The sequence below is a fragment of the Haplochromis burtoni genome, unplaced genomic scaffold (assembly GCF_018398535.1).
Source record: "Haplochromis burtoni strain Fernald_Lab_line unplaced genomic scaffold, NCSU_Asbu1 Contig_69, whole genome shotgun sequence".
NCBI classification, from domain to species: domain Eukaryota; kingdom Metazoa; phylum Chordata; class Actinopteri; order Cichliformes; family Cichlidae; genus Haplochromis; species Haplochromis burtoni.
In genome coordinates this window covers 1,229,361-1,255,170 of record NW_024582430.1, presented here as the reverse complement: position 1 = coordinate 1,255,170, position 25,810 = coordinate 1,229,361, and the positions used below count along the sequence as shown (strand labels likewise).

General features: G+C 46.0%; 1 protein-coding gene across 1 annotated transcript in view; it reads right to left on the bottom strand.

Annotated features, from left to right (window-relative positions):
• The window catches only part of adamtsl3 (ADAMTS-like 3), a gene marked incomplete in the record, with an annotated part of 199,610 nt that overhangs the window by 65,223 nt on the left and 108,577 nt on the right, over positions 1–25,810 (bottom strand). The window contains 3 exon segments of the mRNA XM_014334109.2: positions 4,234–4,360; positions 19,203–19,439; positions 21,509–21,554. Coding sequence (XP_014189595.1) covers positions 4,234–4,360; positions 19,203–19,439; positions 21,509–21,554 — 410 coding nt within the window.

The window sequence follows — 25,810 nt, the reverse complement described above, 5'->3', positions numbered from 1 at the left end:
ACAGATTAGAATACAAAATGTGATCAGGCTGGAGTGCTTCCAAATCATTTGTAGATATCAGAGAACATTTATATTGGATGCTGACAGAGAACTCAGGTAGAGTGATGTCCACTGCAAGAACTTTAACAGAGCAGCAACCAGCGGGGCTGAAACACCAAGGCCTGCAGTTCCTCTGACGTCCAGCAGAGACATCAGCAGTGAGTCAGTCCTCACAGAGCAGAAATAAACACGTTTACAGCCTGAAACACAAACTGTTTGGTCTCCAGAGATAATTTCCCCTTCTTAACAACATGCATTATTAGGGGCGTGGCCTCTTTGAATGACAGGTGGATGGTGAAGTTCAGGTGTAGCTGCTAGCTTCACCTGAACTGGACCTCTGCACTGTGTTTGTGCTGTTGGAGCCTTTTCATGACATCATGTGACCAATAATATGGCAGCTGTGAGGTCGCTGTACCAACAGACCATCCGAGGAGGCGGAGCTTCCATACATTTAAGGATGCAGACATTAACTAACATTAGCACTCGTCTGATCCAAATATGGCCACTTCTGGCTTCAAAGCACGGCTGCAGCCGAAATCTTTTATATACAGTCGATGTTTTAAACAAACACAAAACCCTGAGTCACTCAGGGAAAGTTTAGAGCAAGTCTTTGAAGGACCTCTGCTAAGCAATCGAAGCCTCGATGTGTTTTGCAGGCCGATGTGTTCTTACTGATAGAAAACGACTAATGTCAGGTCACGTGGAAAATGCAGATGCAGAGAAGTAAAACAAACCCTCCAAAATAACAGGATAGTCCAACTAAATTCAAACTGACAGTCAGTCTGAATCTGGTGTTTGAAATTGGGGCCGTTTGACAGCAAATTCCCAGCTGCTGCCTTTTGTTTCCAGGCCGCCTCGAGTGCTGGTAAAACGTCTTGTTGTGGGGATTTAAATGCTGCTCAGCTTTCTGGCTGTGCTCGCTAACAGGCCGTAGCATATATTAAATGGATTTGTTATCCTCCCAACAAAGGATAAAGGCCTTTCGCTGCCGCTGCATTCATTGTGTGCAGTTGTGCTCACTCAGCTGTGCGGCTGTGTCTCAACAACATCGGAGTTTCTGAATGAACCAAACTACACACGGGATGAAAGCTGATCGTCTGTGGAGCGCTTAATGCTGGTGTTCGGATCGCACTCGTGCGTTTAAATCTCGCCTTTGCTTTGGCGTTCGTGCCGGGTCGCCCACCCGGCCACACGCCACAAACCTGTCACTGTCGTAATGTGTTTCACTGGGTTTAGTCCAACTTCAGGAGGCTGGTTTTGATGGCACATCACTTCTTGAGAACTATTTTAATATTTAACTGAAGCTCCATGGGTGCACTGTTCCTTTAACAAATATCCCTGCACAGAAAAACTCACTGAAAAGATGTCGTTTGCAGATCGAAATAAGTGACGCCTCCTCTAATGTGTAAACAGGAAATGAAAACAGAAAGCAATAAATAAATCACAAAGACATATTTCAGAACATGGGAAACATATCAAGTATTTAAATGGAAACATTTTATTATTTCATGAAACATATGAGCTCATTTGAATTATGAGGCAGCAACGTGTCTCTAAAAAAGTTGGACAGTGACAAAAAGGCTGGAAAAGAACATTTCACTAAACAGCAACAGCCGGAGCGACGCTGTAATCAGCTTATTTGGCAGCAGGTCAGGAACATGACAGCGTTTGAAAAGAGCTTCTCAGAAGATGAGCTGGGCAGAGGTTCACCAATCAGCCGAAAGCTGCCTGCAATCTGTGCGCTGCATTAGACAGGCGCGAGTCTGTGGTGACATCAGTGCGTGGGCTCAGCGTGCCGTCCACACGTGCAGGTTAAAGCTGCATCATGCAGAGAAGAAGACAGATGCGACCGTGTTCCAGAAACAGCCCCGCCTCCTCCGAAGCTCCTTTAAAATCCACTGAAGCAAAGTGCAAACTGATCTGAGGTCAGAGTTCATAAGACCGCCATCAGACCAGGACGGGACAACGTCCAGCAGCTGCTCAGCTCACAGACCATCACAGGCTAAAGGTTAAAGGTTATAGAGGAGGACATGGACCCGTCCAACTTCTAAAGATGTAAATAAAATAAAAGTAAAATAAAAATAAGATGATTTTTGAATGGAATTGAAACTGAGATGTGTTTAAAATAGTTTAAAGAGTTTGTTTTCTGTGCTTCGCTGTGAATAAACTCGGGGCAGCGTAACGGCAGCGTCCACTGATCGACAGGCTTCCTGTGGTCAGCACTGAAACAACATGGACACATCTTTGGACGAAGATCAGACGAGGACACAGACAACATGACGCTGCTGACCTGAGTCCTCCAACAATACCACATCTTTGTGCCCATTAGAGGAAATAAGCTATTGGCTGTGGACTCCGTGCTTAACGAGAGAGAAAGTTTTAGGTGCACCTCCGTACAGCTACTCATCAAACCTCTTATGAAACACTTTCACTGGACGTCCGACCACATTTATGTTCTTGTTTATTTTTTCCACTGATTTAACTCTAAAGTTGGCAGAAGAGAGTTTGGTACGGGCGAAGCTTCTGACAGACACACACACACACACACACACACACACACACACACACACACACACACACACACACACCTTGAGGCCTCGCGGCTGTAATAAGGGAATGAAGAAAGGCCGCGTGGACGCTTCGTGCAGCTGTGCAGAAACAGAGACAGCAGACCTGCGGCTACATTTTTCATCCTTTGTTCCAAAAATAAGAACAAATGTTTTAAAATGATCAGAAGTGGCAACAGCTTCACTCGCTTTGACCAACAATAAGCAGCTGTGATTGGTTATTTTGTGTCATTAAAGATGAAATTAAAGTAATTACATTTAGATTCACGTACATGTTTGAAGTTTTATTCAACTTATTTTTGTGTCTTTGTGGTTTCCCACAAAGACACACCCCGAGGTCTTGATGCCCAAACACAGGTAATGACGTTCATGTCTAAGGAGATTTCAAACATGTTCCTAAACGTCCAGACTCCCTAATCGGGTCACGATGAGCCTCGTCTCTACGTTTTGCATTTCTCAAACAAACTCATTTACTCCACAGTTACGTCTGTATAAAATTCCACCTCAGCAGCGCGGACACACCCCGGCCTTCTCTAAATACATTCCACACGTTAAAAGCCACAGAAATATTTACACGGTCACTGGCTGTGAGTTTTAATACCAGCCATATTCATTTCCACTCTGCGAGGCACGCCAGCGCTACTTCATTTAAACATTTGATATACATACACGACCAGGGCCAATAACTCTGGCATGTGTGTTTGCTGCCAGCAGCGACTTCATTAAGCTGTTAAAACCTGGGGAAAAAGCCGAGAAGCCCTGGAAACATTTGAAGTGCGTTTTCACATTTACAGTGTTGTAAAGTTGTTATTTGTTCTGCTGGCAGCTCCGCTCAGTCAGGAGCGAGCACTACCTGGCAGACATCTCTGTTCAGCGTTGCTCCAGCGTCACGTTTCTCTCAAAGCAAACTGCTGAGAGGTGAACATTACGTATTTATGTATTTATTGGTAAGCCAGCTGGTTTGTTTGTTTAGCAATATTCCCGAAATCCACAGCTGGCAATGAATGCCGATGCGCTCGTCAGTCATTTTCCAGCTAATCTCTCCTGACAGACTCAACGATCGATGCTCTTCTGTTGTTTTAAGATGAGATTGATTAAAACTCATTTCCAGACGCACATTTAATGCTGGACTCTTCCTGTTATGTGCCGTTGGTTTTTCTTTGTTGTTGTTCTTTCAGATTTGAAGCTGATTTTATAAAAACATGCTGGGTAGAGTGTAGGCTGCTGAAGCCAGATGGCATTTTAATAGTCCAGCCCTGATGAATAAATAGAGGCTGCAGGCAAAGAGGAGGCCAAAGCCAGGACGGCTCAACTGACCAGTCAAGTCAAGCCAGGTGATACCCACAATGCATTTCCCACCGAGCCTGACTGGGAGGCAGCCCGGGCACAGATACAGACCACGTTTTGTCTACATTTCTGGAACCAGCAGGGAGACATTAGGCCTGAGCTGATGGTTTATTCTCTAAAATGAAAGCTCAGACTGAGCCATTTGCAGGAGGCAGACTTAATAACACTCAGAAAGATGTGCAAAGAGTATTTTGGTACTAAAGCGCTGACGATTAGCTTGCAGAGCATGAAACACGACAGGAGACGTGGAATTTCTTTTTCAGGGCCGTCTGATACCTACACTGTTCGGGGGTCAGGTGGGGTAGGGCCTGTCCTCGCACCAGGCGGCACGTGGAGCCGTCGCCACCGCAGACGCCGCAGTTATCCTCCCTGGCACCGCTGGCCAGCTGCCGATCGCAGCCCACCTCCTGCACACGCAACAAGCACAAAGACAGAGAAGAGGCTGAAACAAAGACAGCTGCAGGACAAAGTCAGGCTGGATTATGTCTCCGACCAACAGCGAGGACGTTCAGTCTAATTATAATTTACATGCCAAACAATAGTTTCCAACGATGGACAGTTTAGAGCCAGAAGCTCAACCAAAGTCTGTTTGTGTGCTTCTGAAAGTCGTTAAATGAACATTTGGTCATTTTTTTCTCAGCCAATGTCTGACTGCACTGCAACATAATTAAAACGGAGGCGTCCCCCGGCTCCCTCAGGTCTCTCTAACAGCCTGCTGACTGACTTCTGTGTGGAGACTCTGCAAGATGTTTACGCTCACACCCGAGCGCCTCAAGGCCTCATCTGCTCCTGTCATTGTTCCCGTCCATGGATGGACAGCCGGCAAAATCAGAAACAGCAAACAGTGAAGCAGTTCGTCAAGGCAAAATCTGGACCCCCCAGTTCTTACCCACAGGTGATTAGCAAGCGAGATTAGCAAGCAAACAAGCTAGCCTCAGACAGATAGCTCCTAAAACAGGAAGCGAGAACATTAATGTAAACCTTAAACATTGTGTTTTAGTGTTGCAGCCTTCAAAAACTTTCTGGTTTTTCTGGTTTCTGGCACATTTTCACCACTGCGTTGTGTTTGCAGACAAATTAGCAAATTAGCATTTTCCAGCCCACAATGAGCTGCTTGCAACCAAACCAATCCCTCTGAGGTTTTCGGTGCAGCATTGTGAACCTCTTTGTGAATGATTATAGGCACGGAGTCACTTTAATTAAAGGTCGGAAAACAGAGTAAGTGCAATCATGTAAATATCTTGGGACCATAATCAATGAGAAATTGAATTTTGATGAGAATTGCAAATCGGTCTGCAAAAAGGGTCACTGGAAACCTGTTCATTTCCACATTGACTGAATAATTTTAACTTTGTTTTATCTTTTTGTTTGGGGATATGGTTCAGTCAGACCTCTGTCACAGAGAAAACCTCACAGCAGCAGACAGTGAGGTGGTCCAGTCGTCCGATAGGTGAGTCACAGCCCTGTTTGGCCTGTGCTCTAAACAGGTACGACGGATGGCTTTATCAATTCTAAGTCATGGTTCCATCCTCAGCTTCTTCCCTCAGGATGGGGGTTTGTAGTTCCAAGATGCAGGACGAAGCAAAGCTGCCGTCTCTAAACTTGAACGTTGAACCCTTTGTGGAGCAACAGCCAGCGAGCTCCATCAACCTGCTAACCAGTCAGGAACACACAGTTGCTGCTTGTAGTCACAGAGGCGTCCAGGACTTCCACGATCATGGTGAATCATGAGATCACGAGAAGCTAAACCATCATCAGACATCCAGCCAAAGCTTCTGTTACCAAAAATGTTGACCCCTGCCCGAAGACTGTGTGTGTTCATACGGACGTATCTGACAATAGAGTTATTTCCAAATATAAGTCTGGGTTGCTAGGGAACAGTCAGATTTTGAGACTTCAAACTCTGTCAAGATGAGCTTGTACTACCTGGTAGAAGGTGATTTAATCAAATCTGGCCTATAATATTCTAGGATAAAATTCAACTTGGAAAACATTCAAACATATTCTGTATAATCAGTCCCATCTCTGTATTTCTTTGTGGGTCACTGGGACCTTTTATCCTGGCTTTAAATAACAAGACAAATTAAGTGTGACCAGGATGAGTGTGCAGAAAACGTTTCCTCCTCAGATGCACAGGACATAAACGAGACCGTCCCCGATTTCAAAAACAAGCTGCATATTTTTAAAAAGCAATAATGAAGCATTCAGAATGCAGGACTGAAAATGACTCACGGCAAACTATGAATGCTTTTCTTTTACGACAGCAGTGACCAATGAATACACAGAAAGGCCCAGGTGGTCAAAATGATCCTACACGGACATGAAAATGGACGTCACCGATGAAGAGAACATCTATCATCATCTGGGTCTAACCTGGTCTGCTTCTGGCTCCACTGTTAGTCATAAAGGGGGCTTGGCACAGCTTCTGGAATAAATGTGCTGAGAAGTGATGTGTGGTTCAAACGCTCTCTCATAGAGCAGGCAATGCCCACACAGAAAGGACGCAACTGGCAAGAGCATTCAAACCCAGGAACTTCCTGCCATGAGCCAGTATCACTAACCACTGCGTAAATCTAGCACTCTTAAACCACTTTTAAAGACCACTTGGTCAAGACTGCTAATGGCTGGAAACACCTTTCTCTATTCTGCAATGTCACAATCGCAGATTTAGTTCTTTCAATCGTCACATTCAGCGCTATTTCTTAATTAGAAGACTTGAAGGGCTTTTAGCGTCCAATGAATTAACTTCAAGAAGTATTTTACACCAACCAGACATAACATTTTGACCACCTGCCTAATACTGCGTCGGCCCCCCTGACCCTTCGAGGCCCCCCCGTATCTGCACCAACGTGTCAGCAGCAGGTCCGATATGTGTCTGTGTTAATGGGAATGTGAAGCTCAGTGGTACTGAGCTAACGTCTGTGTGGTTTGTAAGGAAAGGCTTTGTTAGTATCGATCGCCCATCCTGGGTTGTTATTTTTTGTTTGTTTGTTTGTTTTCCTTTTTTTTTTGTTCCAACATGAGAAGTTCTGTTTTGTATTTAGTGTAACAAGTTTTTGTGTTTCCCTTTTCTTTTTTTCTTCATAAACTGTATCCAAAATCACTCAATAAAAACATTTTGAGTAGTTTTATTGATACAGCGCCAAATCACAACAACAGTCGCCTCAAGGCGCTTTATGTAAGTAGACTACAATAATACATACAGAGAAAAACCCAACAATCATATGACCCCTATGAGCAGCACTTTGGCGACAGTGGGAAGGAAAAACTCCCTTTTAACAGGAAGAAACCTCCAGCAGAACCAGGCTCAGGGAGGGGCGGGGCCATCTGCTGTGACCGATAGAAGGAAGGAAGGAAGACAGGATAAAATTATCAGTGCATCATCCTGCTGAAGAGACCACAGCCATCAGGAAGCACCGTTTCCATGAAAGGGTGTACACGGCCTGCAATGATGGTGACTAGGGCTGGGTATCGTCACTGATTTCTAGAATCGATTTGATTCCGATTCACCAGGTCCTGAATCGATTCGATCCACGATCGATTCGACCCATTTGATTCAATTCGATTTGAATCTGGGAAATTTTGCCTCAGACAGTCAGAAATATTATAATTCAGATCAGTACATTTACATATTTTTGTATCTATAAAAAGGAAGCTGACACTTTCCAGACTTTATCAAAGGTGTGAGCATCACAGCAGAGGCCTTTGTGTCAAAGCAGCTGAAGATAAAACACAGAAAAACATGAAGGTGATTTTCCTGGCCTGGATTTTATAAAAATATTCTGCAGTAGATCAAAAACGAAAGAAAACCATTAATCAACATATGAACATCACCTCTGAAGTTACAGCGGTTTTATTAGAGACACGGTTTAGCATTTTGCATAATTTTAAAAAGTTTAAATTTGTTCAGAAGCCTGTTGAACTGCAGAAATTAGGTTTTCTTTTCGGAAGTAAGTAAAAGGGAAAAAAATGGCGGCCGACAGCCTGTAAACAACGGTAGACTTGTGCGTAACAAGCAAGCGAATAATGCAGAAAACAGATTTTTAGACGGGAAACTGTGTGTGTGAGAGAGAGAGAGAGAGAGCTGTGCATGAAGTGTGATTTTATCCTGGTGGAAGCAAAACAGCAAAAGTCCATGACGATGTTTATGTGAAGCGTAGTTTGGATCTTCTTTTGCTGCTGGTTCGGTCAATATTGTTTGGAGAGAGATCAAACTAACAGCTTTAGAATCAGCGCAAAAAGGGCGTAAACACAAAGCGCGGACCCGCCGAAACATCAGAGTCAGCGAGCTGTCGGCTTTCAGCCCCGACCGTGTCCGTGTCGTCGGGTGAGAAAGGCGACATCTCACTGATTCTGATCCGCGGGTCCACGCTGTGTGTTCACGTCTTTGTGCAGAAGCCTGTTCCTGCTCTCATTTACTGTTTCAGCTGTTTGGTGGTTGTTGAAATTGAGATTCTGGCATTTCGGGCAAAATAAATTTATATTAAAAAATCGATTCAGGATTTTAATGAATCGATTTCACGTTATCCAAGACAGAATCAATTATAATCAATAAATCGATTATCAAAACCCAGCCCTAATGGTGAGGTCGAGTCACATCCACATGGATGCAGGACCCAAAGTTTCCCAGCAGAACCTCCCCCAAACCATCACACTGTGACACACCCCCGGCCTGCAGAGTTGAGACGATGTGGTGTTGATACTGCTGTGATATCAGCCTTAAGGACAAAATGTTCACTCCCTCCCTGATATAGCTCGCCTACTAACAGGTGCAGCGATGAAGCGATGATCGGTGTTATTCTCGTCAGCGGTCAGAATGCCACACCTGTCCATGGCATCACTCTGCAAACTCTGTGGGGCGTACGCTTTGTGTGTCCTCCATGAAGTTTCTTACTTGCTAAAATAAATAAATAAAAGTAAATATTGAATTGATTTATGTCAGTTTTCATGCTCTGTATGCTTCTGACTCTTTGGACGTCGTTGTGACTTTGCCAGCTGCAGGAAATGTGGAAACTGGAAGCGGATGTGTTGTTATGGGGCATATGGAATGAACTCGCACTTTCACCCTGAACACAAAGGCCTCTTTAGAGCAATCGCAGAGACCCTGTAAGCCGAGGATTATCGAGGTGACAAAGTGTGACGGGGAGACAAACACAGTGACAGACGACACGATGCACTGCAGCTCCCTGGGATCGACTCGTTTTCTGGTCTCCGTGTATACGTGCGGTGTATTATTAATCTACATAAACTACATGCAGCAGAGCAGGGACTGGCCTCATTCCGTCACTGACAAACTTCCCGCTTCAGAGCCGCTCGCTGCTCCACACTCCCTCCATCACCGTTAGTACCCGGCGTGCCCGGTGGCCTCTCGGCACGCCGGGTCTCGCAGCAGCTGCCATTAGAGCACGCATCCATCATCTGCCTCCCATGACTGCCCGTCTACCTGCGTGACTGAGTGTGTCTGGCCTCATTATTATTTTCAGTTTAATGATGTACCTGAAGCAGTCTGAGTGAATGCTGTCTCTTTGGAAACTGCCTTTTACATCCTGGCAGGTGAAGTTTGTGGCCAAACAACTTTAAAGTGGAGGAGAGGAGAACTTTTCAGCCCGGAGGAAGCAGGCTCATTTCTTTTCCTACCTGGATTCTGGCCAAACAGCTTCCCAGCAGGAACATTTCACAACACCGAGGCTATGTCCATACTAATATTGATAAATCTAAACAGTGTTTTTCAGTACCTGCTGTCTCAGCCTTCCACATACACACTGGAGACAGATTTATAAAGTTTGCTGCTATCAGTAAGCTAAAAATACACGACATATAGGAGTCCATATATACGCTTTTCCATATCCTTGAACATGTTCGCTCCTCGCACAGACCATGTTGTCTAGTGTTCACGTTGATGTTGTTAGGCTGGATCATTTGGGATTTCAGTGTTTCGAGCCGTGCCCTGAATATGTTTTAGTGCTTATGAAAGAGGAATTTTAGTGCAGAGAAGATGAAAGAGGAAGCAGCACAAAGACTCCTCCACAGTAACAGCCGTGGAAGCAGGAAAACTCCTAAAGCAGAAAATTATTGTGGGAAAAAATCTAGGCTGAAGATGAAGAATAAAGTGGAATAATTACACCCACTCCTGTCGCCTCTAAAAGACTCCATCTAGACTTAACGCAGCTTACTATTTTTTTTCTTGTATTTTTGATCTTTTTTCTGTCTGTCGTTCTCCTGCTGCACTGCCGTCTTCTCCCTCTGATCGTGATCATTACACCGCGCTAAACAACGGCGTACGTACGGAAGTAGCTGTAGAGTAGGACCCTAACACAGACACCACATGTGTCTACATACACACAAGACATTTTTAACCGAACAACAGAAGTAAAGGCAGGAAAAGAAAGTCCACAGGGTGCATTATTATGATTGCTTATTGAGAGAATTTCAGTTCTAGTTTTATTATTCGTTTGTCTTAGTTGAGTTTAGTCTGGTTTATGTCTGTTCCTGTTTGTCATGTGTCGTGTCCTTGTCTGTGTGGGTTCCCCGCGTCTCTCTCCTCGTGTTCATTCCATGTCTCCTGTCTGTCATGTATGTCCACTCATCTCTCCATGTTTCCTGTTTTATTTTGAAAGTCTTGTTTCCATGTTCAGTGTGTTTAGTTTCGCTGTTTCCCTCGTCACCCTTCTGTGTATTTAGGTCCTCTGTCTCCCTCTGTTCAGTGTCGCGTCGTATGATTGTCTCGTGTCCTGTTACGTCAAGTCTCAGGATAGTTTTCATGCTGTTGTTCAGATTCACGTTCCACGTCACAGTGCTCACGTTTAGGTTTTAGTTTAGTTTCTCGCCTCACCTTTGGTTATACTTCGCTTTCTCTCCCGTGTCTGCTTTTGGGTCCACACCTCAAACACATCGGCCATCCCGCCATGACAGAAACGGCATTAAATACAGCTCCCTTTGTCTTTCCTTTCCTTTTCCGCTTTAATCAAAAATAGCACCTGCCGTTTAAAGTGTGCACTGAGCTGTGATTGGTTGATAGACACCAGGTGCCTCTGCTGGATGACTGAGGCATAAAAGAGACATCCAGGATTAAAGCAGCACAGGTCAGAGGACAGATGGATGGTAGGATGCGTTCAATGGCATCTGGATTTACTGAGTCAGCTCACGTCTTGGCTCATAATTCTGGCATTCCTGGTCCTCCATACAGGCAGAAAATACTCTTTGATGTTTTGCCTTTAGTGAGTTAAGATTGTGTTTTGTACAGAAATGTCAGCCCTGCACACATCACACACGTAAGAGGGTGAAAGGAAAAATGTGGAGAGCAGTGATTACACATGATGAGGGTATAAAATTGTGTCTTTACGAGAAAATCTCTGAAAATAGACAAAGAAGTTTTCAGAGATGCTGTTTTCAGCTGAATTCAACAATCGAGGAAATTACCCATCATTGGCACGTGTCACATCCTTCCAACAGCACTGTTTTCTGCTGTGAGATGACCTTTTTCAGTTCACAAACCAAATCTTAGAAGCTCCTTCAGCTTTAGGAAGCCCGCGTGGTTTAACTTAGCGTCTGACAGATTCATCATAACTCACAGTAAAACTATGAAATGGGGAACTGGTGTTCTGGAGTGTGCAGCTGAGAAAGGAAGGCATCAGGCTGTCAGTGACTGAGCTGGGGTGTAATTCTGAGGATTAGAGGCGTCTAATCTGCAGTGTGTGCCACAAAATGTCAGATTAGTGCACCTAAGGAACGTCAGGGTTGTGCAAATATTTCATCCTCACTTCAGGTGACAAACTGTTATCAGGGAATTCAAATATCTGTTGGCACGTAATTTCATTCATTCAGGCCGACGCTGCAGTGCGGGCGTGAGCGGGTTCTCGCATGTGAGGATTACCGTTGATTTGATTAGTCCTAATCAGAAATGAGTGGTGCTTCTCTGCTGACGCAGAATCTCAACCATTAGTGGCTGCAGGCCATCAGCATCACGGCGTCTCAGAAAAACTGCAGTTTTAGAGTCACTTCACGTCCAGCTGCATGGAGCTGCATGCACTCTCTGGACGTACACGCTGAGTAAAGCTGCATCACAGAAACCTCCTCCATCAATGACACATCTGAGGGTCTGGAACCAGCTGGTAGCAGAAGAAACCAACTCAGGTCAGCTGGTCACTGACCATTTGGTTGGTTGCTCATTTAATACAGTCTTAAAAACAGGAACAAAACAATTGGACATGATGTGCTTAAACTGCACAGACATGCAAATCCACCTGTCTGAGAGTGAAACACTCGTTCATGCATTTATTACTTCCAGGCTGGACGACTGTAATTCATTATTATCAGGAAGTCCTAAAAACTCGCTGAAAAGCCTTCAGCTAATCCAAAATGCTGCAGCAAGAGTCCTGACAGGGACTAGAAAGATGGTAAATGGACTGATTCTTATATAGTGCTTTTCTACTCTCCCGGAGTGCTCAAAGTACTGTATACAACATGCCTCATTCACTTAATCTCCCAACTGCCCACACTGACTCTAAACTGAGTGCTTTTATAACAAAACTCACACTCCGATGGATGCATCGGAGAGCAACTTGGGGCTAGTATCTTGCCCAAGGATACTTGGCATGCAGACTGGAGGAGCCAGGGATCGAACCACCAACGTTCCAATCAGTAGGTGACCTGCTCTACCTCCTGAGCTACAGCCAACCCAAGAAAGAGAGAGCAGATTTCTCCTGTTTTGGCTTCCTGTTAAATCCAGAATTCAAAATCCTGCTCCTCACATACAAGGTCTTAAATAATCAGGCCCCATCTTATCTTAATGACCTTGTAGTACCATATCACCCTATTAGAGCACTTCGCTCTCGCTCTCCAGGCCTACTTGTTGTTCCTAGAGTATTTAAAAGTAGAATGGGAGGCAGAGCCTTCAGTTTTCAGGCCCCTCTTCTGTGGAACCAGCTTCCAGTTTGGATTCAGGAGACAGACACTATCTCTACTTTCAAGATCAGGCTTCAAACTTTCCTTTTTGCTAAAGCATATAGTTAGGGCTGGACCAGGTGACCCTGAATCCTCCCTTAGTTATGCTGCAATAGACGTAGGCTGCCGGGGATTCCCATGATGCACTCACCTCTCTAACTCCCGGTGTGTTTATATGTAATTAGTTTTGTCTCTCTATCCCATCTCTGAACAGGAAAGTTAAAGAGTTATTTATCTGCTGTTCTACGTCTTTTGTTGATGTTTTCAAACCTTCCTGGAAAATGAAAAGTTTTCCTGACGCTTTAACGTGTGTTTAATGTTGTAAAAGACTCAGTTTTAATCCCGATGTCATCTCTGCCTAAACTCATTCTCACAGTGAGAATCGGGCCAACAGCAGATCCCCAGGGTCACATGTCACTCCTCATTAAGACGTTCTCAGTCTTTAAAATCAAAATGTGCCATTTTAAGAAAATATAAAAGGCTCTGTTTAAATGATGGGAACACACACACACACACTGTGTCACATCAGAAGGAACTTGCGTTGAAGTTTATGAGCGGTTCTGGCACAGCGGCCGGAAACAACAGCCTCAGATCTAAACACTGAAACCTTCTGTTGATATTAAACTACCGCATATAAACACTGAACATTTTTATTTCGTGTCCTAATTGCTCCGTTACCCTGCAGCCACTTCACAGTGTTTATGTATCTTACAGGCTGAACTATCGGACGACAGCTGCGGATGGAGAAAGCCTCTTACGACTTGTGTATAAAGACACCATTAAAGGGTAATGTGTAATTTCAAGTGTGGGTCTGCGAATGCGTCGGCCTTTTCCATCCACGGAGCAGCGCGGTCGCAGGTGCAGTGTGATGCAGGCAGCGGGATGTGTATAAGCGGGCGAGTTATTGGATTTGATGAGAACGGTGTAGCTCGTTACACTGACTGTTGCTGCAGCAGCTGAGAGGAAATAACCCTTTTCCCTCTGTTGTTCGCTCCTCCTGCCACAATTTTCCACTTTTTTCTTTACTCGTTGTCAGAGCTCATCTCGCTTTTTCTTTCAGTGTTGTTCTCTTGTTTTTGCCTCGACACATTTAGTTTGAGTCAAAAATGTGAAGTTGGGAGAAGTCGCTCGTCTCATTAGGGAAACCTGCTCTTTAAGGATTTTGTCAGCAGTTCGGTGGAGCTTACATTCTTTGATAAACCCTCTGGAGCTCTGCATAAACCACAGCGAATCATCTGCCTCCACCTCCTCCTGTCCCAGCTTCCTCCTCTGTCTCACCGACCCTCTGCATGTCCTCCTTCACTACATCCACGAACCTCCTCTGAGGTCTTCCTCTCCTCCTCCTGCCTGGCAGCTCCATCTTCATCTTCCTTTGTCCGATACCTCCATCCTCCCGCCTCTGCACATGTGCAAACCCTCTGATCAGACTCACCAGAGAAGCGCTCAACACCTTCAGCTCAACCTCCACCGTCTCCAAACCATCACAGCAGCTCTCACTACCGTCTTTTAAATCTTCCCTTTCAGGCCTGCTGCTCTTTTTCTGTCACAGATCACTCCTGACACTCGTCTCCACCCGCTTCACCCTGCCTGCGCTCTCTGTGGATGGTTGTTAAACACATCCACCTTCACTACCGCTGCTCTTTGCACATTCACCTTCCCACCTGTCTCCCTCTCATTCAGACACGTGTATTCTGTCTTGCTGCTCCTCCTCTCTCCAGAGCATACCTCCACCTCTCCAGGCTCTCCTCCACCTGTCTGCCTACTCTCACTACAGATCACAGCGTCATCTGCAAACACCATAGTCCGCCTGCTCCTCCTGCTTGACTTCATCTGTCAGCCTTTCCATCACCGCTGCAAACAAGACGGGGGTCAGAGCAGCTCCCTGATGCGATCCCACCACCACCTTCATCCCATCTGTCGCTCCTACTGCACACCTCCTCGTACATGTCCTGCACCACCTTCACATCCTTCTCTGGCACTCCTGACTTCCTCTCACAGATCCATAAAGACCTGGCCAACATCTGCCCTCTCAGAGCAATCACAAGGAAACCTCTTTCTCATCGTGAAGCTGTCCTGCTGCTCACTGATCATCGCCGCTCTTCTTCAACTACTCCCTGAAGCTAGCTTCATCCCACTGTAGTTCCTACAGATCTGCACTTTTGATCTTCTCCCTTCCTCAGGATTCCTCTCACTCTCCAAGATGATGTTGAACAATCTCCTGCCCTGTCTCAGAGACATCTGTAACCCAAATAAAACGAGGGTACCACTTTAAGGAATGATAAATATGAGTAGAGATGGACAGCCTGTCAAACCAATCGAAATGCACAGGTCCCAGTATGCTTTGACCAATGGGAAAGCATCCTGCCGCTGTGTGTCCCTCCCACCTGCTCTGTGTTCGCCGCTACGTGTGTGTAGTCGCGTGCTGAGCTGCGCTGCAAAGTTTTGATCCCTGAGAGAATGAAGTTTTTGAGTTGGAAAAAGTATTAGATTAAAGTTTGCAACCAACTGTGCTTCACATAAGTTCGCTGGTTATCAGCTGCCTTTCATGTTAAAAGTAGTCAAAGTGAGTAAACAGGCGAATGCTGCAGTTTTCTGGCGCCTTTAGAAAGCTAGCTAAACTGTTAGCCTTCATTAGCTCTAGTTGTTATCAGCTGCCTGGAAGTTCATCTCACTCTGCTTCCAGAAGTGAGGTAACACTTGAAGCGCAACTTATGTTTATTTTCCTTCACGTCGTAGTACTGTCATTAAAGAAAAAAACATGCCCTGTTACGCTGTTTAGAGTCCCGCGTGGTTCGACCGAGAGACACCGTACCATTGTCTTCGGGCTGACGCACTGAGATCGCTGAGTACATGTATGTCTTAGTTTAAGGCCACGTCCACACGTACACGGGTATGTTTGAAAACGGAGATTTTCCGTTTTCGTTTTGAAAAATAATCCCGTCCACACGTAAACGCAGAAATAAAGGAAAACGCTGCTATGAACATGCCAAAGCAGCAGGTGGCGCTAGATTCCTAACCGTGTAGAAATGTTGGCCAATCAGAAGTCTAGAAGCCTCGGTGGGAAAAAGTAAACAAAGCTGGGGCATAGAAGCAGAACCGAGTCGTATGTGTGGAGGGACAGTAACTGTGTGTATATGTAAGCATTTAAACACTGCAGAGAGTAGAATTAACAGTAACAGTATTGTAGAAATTCATTTCACCGAAACAATAACGTGGCGCACAGTGTGACGTCAAAAAAGGCGCACACCTTTGAGACGCTGCGTTTTTTTTTTTTTTTTGATACAGCTTGTGAACTCACTGTCTGACCCATACTCCGGAACAGTAGGAGGCGGTAATGCTCCTTTACGTTGGTTGCCAACCGCTGTTAAACACAAAGAAGAAGAAGAAGACAACGCTGCATTTTCTGCGTTTTCTCCGTTTTTCTCGTCCACACGTAAACGCAAAAACTGAGTTTTCAAAAATCTCCACCCTGGCAGGAGTTTTTAAAAATCTCCGTTTTCAGTGACCGAGAACGCCGTTTACGTGTGGACGAAAGGTGCGAACGCATAGAAAAATCTGCGTTTTCATAAATACCCGGGTACGTGTGGACGTAGCCTAAATCTGTTTTGCACTTTATTGTTCAGTAACTGAATTTATCTGAATTGTTTGGTTAATAACTGTCACATATGCACTAACTTTACGTAGCTTGGTTGTAAGTGTTAATGTTTTCATAATGTATTTAGAAAAGTGTTTGTATTACAATTTTTAACATAAGATAATATATTACAGTTTATGTAAGAGAGATGTTTTATTTTATCAAATTTGAGTAGTTTAATTGCAAATTGATGTAGAGTATGATGTCAACAAAATCCTAAGTTGTGCATTATAGCTAGAACAGCATAATTAATATTTGAATTGCTCTTCTTGCTCGTCTGTTGGCAGGTCAGGGGTGGATTCGATGGCGAGCTTTCCCACCTGGACTTAGAGAGACTGAGACTCGCGTCTTTTCCACTTGATGATGTGCTGCACCTTGAGGTGTGGTAGGACTGTATCACTCACACTCTCTCACACAGCTGAATAATAAGCTGTTGTGTAGAACATTCTCCACATGTGAAAGGAGTCTGAGATTTGTGTAACATGTTTCTATCAAAGTTAAGGAGTCAGGTGACTAGGGTGCACCCAGCATTGAAGCCCAGCATTGAAAACCAAAAGTAACACTTGGCCAAGTCGTTGTCTTAGTAGTTTATGTGTTTTACTTTTCTTTCATCTTGTGTATGTTTCCTTTCTACCATTGTAAAGTGCCTTTAATGGTTTATTTCACTAACGTCGGCTGGTTCTTTTGAGTTACACTCTGTGTCTCATTTAAACACACCCCTGTGCTCCTATAGTCGAACCTGTTGACCCATTGATATATTCTTTTCAACAATTCCCCTTACCGTGTTACGCATCTCCGTACAGCCACATCTATGTCGTCCGAACCAACCACCTTGCTGACTGATATTCATGCTCATGAATCATCATCGGGACAACAACAGCAGTGTTCACGGCAGGGAGAAACTGCCCATCTGCCAGAGCTCATACGGATGAACCAGGAGGCTGTGTGATGCATGTTTTCAGTGGATAGATGAGACCAGACGGATGGCGTGCTCTTCGTGAAACCCGATTGTGTTGTAGCGCCACATTGGGATGTTTTTTAATGCATCTGTGCCACGACAGCTCGCTGTTACTGAGCGAATACTGAATCCTGGATTACAGCAGAAACCTCTAATGTCAGGACTTCAGTCAGTGAAGAGGAAACACACCACCATCCCCGAGCTAATGCTGCTCTGTAGGGAGAAGGTCCCTGAACCAGCCACCGCAGACACTCACAGATATCTGATATATATTTTTAGGTCAAATAACCAAACTGTGAGTTCCTAAATTTCCCCTTTAAACGAAACATTTTCAACATTTCACAGTGAGCAGTGAGGAGATCCGGAGCTGGGCAGTGTGCAGACGCTGTGCTGTTAATGCGCTGTGTTCACAGCTTACAGTCCAGTGCTTCTAACATGTTTACTGCCACACTTCAGAGGCTGAGTTAAATTTAACTAACTGTTGGCTGGAGAGTGAAATTGCCGTTCGGTGTTCAGCATGAGATGCAGCCAAAGTGACGATAACAAGAAAATGAAAAACAACAAGCCGTCCAAACCTCGTGATAGATGTACGCCACCGCTGCCTGCCGCCATCCAAAGAGTCGCTACACGCGTCTGTCAGGTGTGATACCTGCGACGCCGCTCCTGTCGAGCAGTTAGAGTCCGCATATAATCCACTCGGGGTGATTCTGGCGTCTCTGTGCTTTCATTATTTCATCGTGGCCCGCGAGGATCATCACAGTTTAACTGGGACAAAACTGAACTAATGAGGCCAAAATGTAGAAGAGGCACGCCAAAAACACGACCTCGAGTGAACTCGAGTGTCAAACACAATTCTGGCTCTTGTTTATTGGAAGCAAAGCGGATCGGGCTGATGTTATTACAGAGCTACAAACTCCGCAGAGAGCCAGGAAGGGTGGACAGATGTGTCAATTAAATGTGGGACAGGGGAGTGCACTTTATTTCCCGGGGCTGACTCCAACTGGCAACCTCCCAGGCTGGAAAAAGAAGGCGGCGTGGAAAACACTGAGACCTGCAGTTCCTCTCACATCCACACGAGGCAGGCTCCAACGGTAAGCCCGCCCTCCTTACAGCAGGAACAAACGGCTCTGTGGTCTCCATAGTTCATGTCCTAGCAAACATTTCATTAACGCACCTGTTTGATTTTGGCACTCTTGACAGATGTGCAGGCACAGCTGTAGCCAATAGCTGTCTGCTAGACCTGTGCTGTAATTTCAATGCAACTGTCTGACCAATAACACGGCTGTCTCGGCTGAGACAAGCCAGGAAGTTAGAGCTCCAGTTTTTACGCCTATTTTGAGGATCACGTGCAGTGAAGTCGCAGTGGCTCCGTCTGTAAACTCATTTTGTAGCTTTTTGGTTTCCGTAGAGACGATCGGGTGCGTTCAATGACCTGAGGGTGTGCTCACTCCGAGTTATGGATGTGCAAAGGCATCATTAGGAGCTTCAACATCATGAGCACAAACCTGTGCGAGGGCTTCAACACGACGCAGCAAATGCTCGACACTTACCGTAACCTGAGAACATAAAAGCTGCACTTCCACGTTCACTTTTATTAAATATAAAAACTGCAAGAAAACGAGAGCAGAGAAAGGAGGGGGCGGTACGTGCCCGCGTTCAGTACCGTCTATTCATGCCAGCAGTGGCGGGAAGGATTTCTCATGGCGTCCTTTACCTGACACACTCCGCTGATGCACATGTCAAAGGCGTCCGCTCGGCACCGAGTCCCGTCCAGCACCTTCGGGGCCAGTTCCACAGTGAGGCTTCGGCCTTTAGCCTGGCAGCGCAGAGCGCAGGGGACGGTGGGGTCGTACGGCGCTGGGACCCACTCGTACGTGACGCCCTGGTACTTGATGTCATTGTGAGCCGAACACTGCTGGGCCCGGAAATCCCCCGACTCTGCAGGGCAGTCCTGAGGAGAGGAGACGAAAGTGTCACCACAATAACTCTTTATAAACTCATCTCGTTTTTTCACGTGACGACTGACAGAAATTCATATTTCGCCTCCTAATTCAGTTGGCTCTCATACTTTCTGTTTCTAAAGAAGGGAGGAGGCCCTGGGCAGACCCAGGACACGCTGGAGAGGTTACATCTCTGGGCTGGCCACGGTGAGCCCTGAAGGCCACACAGTTTTAGAGGTTTTCCTCAGGAGCAAACATTTTACTTTTGCATTTCCAACCTGTGGAGAAGCTTAAACATTTCAGCAGATGATCAAACAGCTGGAGGAAGCAGGTATTTTCTGGCACCAGCAGAAACTCGCAGCAGGGAGTCTGTGACGGCAGAGCAGAGATCTCTGGTTTAACACAATTCAGACACTCCACAGAGCCGTGAAGCCTGACAGCAGCTTCCCAGGGCTGGTTCCCGCTCACTGTCAGCTCCACATCACTGAGTGATAGTCATCAGCCTCACTACTCCTTCTTTCACATGATATAAAAATATCACTACTCGTTTTTTAGATGCACCACACTAACACTTTTACTGTGACACCCGTTTATTAGAGGGCGGTGCTGGGAGAGGCTTCAGCTGAATTTAGGGCTGTTGTTTCCTTTTAATGACTCAAATGTCCACAGAACGTGGAAAACGAAGCTGCAGCTGGAAGTCCGTCTGTGTGACCGAGAGGAGGTGATGCTGCAGAGAAGCTGTTTCGGTGCTTCTTAGGACCGAACGCCGTCTCGGATCGAGACCAGACGTTTGCTCCTCTGGCAGCCAAAAATCCGTCCTCCTCCGTGTGACGGAGAACTGGACAAATCCGGTGTGACACATCGGCTCCACGCAGTCACACTCTGCCACTGCTCGTATCCTTCAGCCCGAGCTCCGGTTCACACAGACTTAGCCTCAACGTGTCAACAGACACGGGATAGAAATTATCCTGGGAATTTTTCTGACCGGATGCAATGGATCCAGACTAAAACACTTCAGTGGGGAACGAGAGAAATAAGGCCGGTTTTCCTCGGATTAAAAATGGCGAGGTTATTTCAGCAGGCCGGATCTGTGATGTTGCCATTAGCTTATAGATCATATGAGGTTTTCATGCATAAACAGGAAGTAGAGGAGGATACACACACATTCAGACCAAATTTGTGTTTGGTCCGTTCAGATTATTCCTGGGCAGCTTTTTAGCCGTGCCATCTCTGGGTGTGCTGGTCAGGAGACTTCTGCTCTTTGTTTTTCTGGTTTTTCTTGTTCCTTCATTTACAGCAGCTGATCACGCCGAAGCCAGCCGGGATGACGACCGGAACGGCAACATCGACAGACAGGAAGAGGAGGACGGGCAGACGGTGCAGAGGAGGAACCGAGTGACGGGAAAGAAACGAAAATCTAAGCTGCATCTCCCATCTGTCATCGCAGCACGAGGTCAACAGGATGCCGCGCTAAGTTAAGAAGACTTCTGTGAGTTTAACAGCTGAGTGAGAAGCAGAGCGAGCGCCCAAAAGTCTGAGCGTCTCTGTTCCCTCTTGATTGGAGGAGTCGGTGCCCCAAGTGAGGAAGATCCACCTGATGAGGGACAGGAAGGTGTAGCGTGAACATGACAGGTGGATCAGTGCTGCACCACTGTGGTGGAGAAAGCTGAGCTGGAAGGTGAAGCCCCCGTCATGGACATGTAACGAGCGTCATCTCGAGGAGCTTTATTTCGTAAGGTTAAGACCCTCCAACTCCAGACGACCATCTGTGAGCCAACGCTTTGGCAACAGTGGGAAGAAAACCTCCCTTTGAGCAGCGAGGGACGTCCTGGCTCATGTGGAGGGCGGTTGGCACGATTCATTCCTCTGTTAAACTGACAGCTGCGTCTGGGCAGAGAAGCTCAGAGCTCTGTCTGGGTCCCACTGACGGACATAATCTCTCCAGCATCTCCAGGGCCTGAAACGCTACGAGGCAGATGTGGAACCACCTCAGCTGTTCATGGAGGAGTCCCTCCTCCCTGCGTCTCTGAGGCTGAGCTCTCTGCATCGCCTGGACCACCTTAGACCCACTCAGACTCACCGTGTTACTGCAGGTTCTGTAGCGGATATTTTTTCCTTCACAGCTTCTGTAAAACAAGGTCAGAAAAAACGATTTAGTGATTAAAACCAAAAGACATCAAAAGCTTTAAAAACAGCGAGTCGCGCACCGTTTCCCATCATCAGCCAGTGAGCTGCCAAATATTATTTTTATAATCAGATAAAAATGATGGTGATGGTTCCACTGGGGCGCAGAGATTATGGTGTAACGAGACAATAATCTCCTAATTACTGACTTACTCAGTTCATTACAGGACACCGAGCTCACAGTGAAGACGCTGCTGACTGTGGGGGGGCGGAAGACACAACCCCCCCACTGTCACTCACTGACCTCACCTGGACCCACAGCACCAGCGCTGTGGTAAAGAAGGCCCAGCAGCAGCTGCAGCCTCACTAACAGCTTCTTCCCCTGTTAACAAAGCGTTTCAGCTCCTCTGTTGTTCGTTTGAAGGCAGACGTGACCTCTGACCTCTGACGGTGTATCAGCTGTCTTGGTTGGAGCATCACTCAGACACAGACACCTGCTAATCAGTGCTCAGTGACATCCTATACAATCCCTGAATTTCCCTCTACACCACAGCCTTCCTGTGCGGTCTGTTACTACAGACTTCATAACCTCCTGAGAACCAGCCTGTTCATTTATGTTCTCTGCAGTGGGCGTTTGTTTTTGCTCTATGTCTACTGACTTATTTGAGCTACCCTACTAAGTCCTGATGTGCTAAACAGAGGACTTCCTGGGCTTTCCACTGATACGTCGTGTGTTTGTGGGGCCTCTTTTAGCTCCAAAGGAAGGAAAATCACGAAAAAGTTCAACGGGAAGATTTGTTTTCCTCGGTTCTCAGGATGAGGCTGTTTTCTTATTCGTCTCCTACTTTCAGCTGCTCTCTTTAGCGGGTCATCTGCCTCCATCTGACCTACTCCTAAGCATCCTCTGTTACACCGACTGTTTACACCACCTTCACCTCATCCATGAAGCTTTGAACAGACTGTAAACGTGCTGATTTCTGCTTGTTGGACGAGCCTGCGGGAACTGAATCGGCCTGACGTGGACATCACAGGAACTATTTATGCTTCATCTGTGGAGGTAACGATGGGAATGATGCTGGTGATAATAGTACACTGCAGTATTTTCAGTTGCAATGATCATAGCGGAGCAGCAGACGTGGACAGAGCTTTGTGCTCCTCTTGTCTCCAGAAAGCTAAAAACATCATCCTGTCACCGGGTTCTCCGACGCTCGAAGGCATTCAAACATAAACTCAATCAACTCGTCTAAAATGAAAAGAGGCTGAGAGTGACGAGGAGTTCGGTGTGAGCACTGAAACCTGTGAGGCCAGCAGCAGCAGTCAGTCTCCAAAGACTCCATGTCCATGGCTGCATCGTTGGACTTCACAGCTTTTGTTTGACTCATCACTATTTCTGGTGCCGATCAGCAAAGCTGAATGTTCTTATCGACCAGTCACAGAAACACGTGCACAGTTTTCTCATCTTTCCTGCACGTTTCCAGTTCATCATCATCATCATCGTTTTCACCCTGAACTTTGCTCCAGATCGGACCTCCAGGGGCCTGAGATGCACCATGAATATAATAGATTACCACACACACACACACACACACACACACACACACACACACACACACACACACACACACACACACACACACACACCGAGGTAATAGCAAACACACCACCTGCAGCAATACCTTTACTCAGATCAGCAGCTATTTTCAGCCAACTTCAACTGAGCTCCAGCTGGCATTCGATGGCCCACAAAGCCAAAAAAGTAACACACACGACACACAGCACAACACACACACTCACACACACACACACACACACACACACACACACACACAGTCTAACACACACATGGATCAGTACGCACACACACACACACACACACAACAGACACACACACACACAGCCTGAACCTGAGCCCTGTGTGAAATGTGCCATAGCGCAGCGCTCCGTTCCCTGTGACAGCACGGACATGCTGTTAAATCTGTTCCACCTTGTTAACAATCTCTCGTTGTGCGCTAACAGCCGTAAAATGCACATTTGTCCTGCTAACTCACAATAACATTCGACTAAACTGGTAGCGGCTCATTTATCCCGGGGTAAAGCAGCTCTGCTCCAATCTGCTCTTTAGTGCAGCTCTGAGCCCGAGAAGCACGCTGCAGCCGTTCAGCTGCACCGGGCACGGACAGCGGCCGACCGCGGCGCCGTATTAATGAGCCAATTAATAGATTTCTCCCGCTGAAATGCATCGACGACTCAACCACGGTGAGACAAACTCTGTGTGGGCGTGCAGCGGCCGTGGATGTGGAATGCCTACAGCTTACAGCCGTTAGTGCCCTCCTGAATTTACAAGAGGACCCAACATTGATGTTCAACAGTGTTCTGAACACGTAAACTCCAGTTCAGAAGCAGTTTTCTGTATTTGAATGTTTCCAACTCAGCATGAGTGAATCACATCTCCCGTCTGTGGTGAACATTAAGAAACTGGAGGTCCTTTAACAGAGGACGACGGGCAGCGTGGATTATTTTACATAACCTGAGGAGGATAACCTGTGTGCAGAGGCCGAGGGGAAGAACAAAATGAAGAACATTTATTACAGTCATACTGCTGCAGTTAGCAAATCAGATACGTGAGGTGGTTCTCCTCCACTGAAACAGTGCTGGGATCAACGACAAGAAACTTCCAGATGTTTCCTGGGACGCGCTCTCGCTCTCCATGAGTAAAAACCTAACGAGGGTCATTTATGACCACCTGCACATCGAGTGCAACAGCGGCTGTTTCACACACCGCAGCGCGCCGTTTAACCCAACGTGAAGCTGCACCAACAGCTAAATACTGGCTTTGACTTCACGTTGGCCTGTGCACACATAAGATGACGCTTAAAGCATCAAAAGTGTAGTGAAATGTGCTTTACATAACAAGCACTTCTTTACAGTCATGATTCGCTGGTTTCTTGGTACAAAGAGGAGAAAAATCCATCAGGTACAAGATCGGCTTCATCTGTCGGTTAAATCTGTACTTTCAAACACCCGTCCAGTATCAGTCCAGGACTCCACGGGTAATTCCTACAAGTTATGAGGTTATGAGATGTGTCAGCGTCTGTTCTTGTCCTTTTGGATGTTACATTTGAAGCTGTCTTCACAGATGCAAAGTTGCAGGAATGCCCTGAAATTTCCGTCTTACATTTAAAGCCTTCTCACATCTGTGCTGTGCGTGCTTGTACGTGCATCCTCGCCATCCCCAAAGGTCAAAACTCCACACGGAGCTGAAATCAGCAGGTGTGCTGATGCGTCATCACACACCTCTGAGCCTTTACTGCAGGAGGAGCCTGGACGACAGCGTGGCGCCGCAGGTGCACACGGCGGACAAATACGTGCAGGTCTTATCATCCTTTTTTATTTGAACATTACTCCTGTGACGGCTCTTTGTCGCCGCCTTTCATCTGCAACTCTATTCTGAAAGTCTTCAAAGGAAGTTTAATGACACAAAGAGCAAGAGAATGACATTTCTGTAGAGCACACTTTAAACTTGCAGTAAATAATAATGACAGGAGGGGTATTCACCTACTTTCATGTCACACTGATAATAACAAGTATTCTGAATATGTCAGGTATGCCTTTGAGAGCTCGTAACGGAGCTTTCTGTCATCTTTCAGAGTGAAATGTACAGCTGGCACAAAGAAAAGTGAGGATTTTGGCTTCTTGTGTCCAACTGAAAACTGAGGAGGTAATATTACAGCCTGTCAGGAGATGAGATGAGAATAATAAACTCACAATAACATCAACTGAAAGGAAATGTGGGTTTTTTTCTTCTCCTTTACACGTTCAACACCGGCTATAATTCAGGCACTAATGGAGTTTCTGACCTCTAATAGCAGAGAGTGCTTTGGTGAGGAGCACCGAGCTCAGCAGGACTCCTTTAATGGGAACGGCTTTCAGCACATTCACCGTGGAGTTTCAGAGGATGTTCATTTTCTTGCATACATAAAAATGTAAAATAGAAATAATGAAGTTCACAATGCAGAGGAGACTTTTTTTCCTGTGAAGTTGGAAAAAAATGACAACAGCAACGAAACACAAAGACGACACAGCTGACTGTGGACGTGCACATTAAAACATCTGTGCATTTTATATCTTCACAACCCAGAAACGCTCTGCCTCACTTTCTGACCCTGAGTGCAGGGAGAGGAGGCGTCTGTCTGCACACACACACACACACACACACACACACACACACACACACACACACACACACACACACACACAC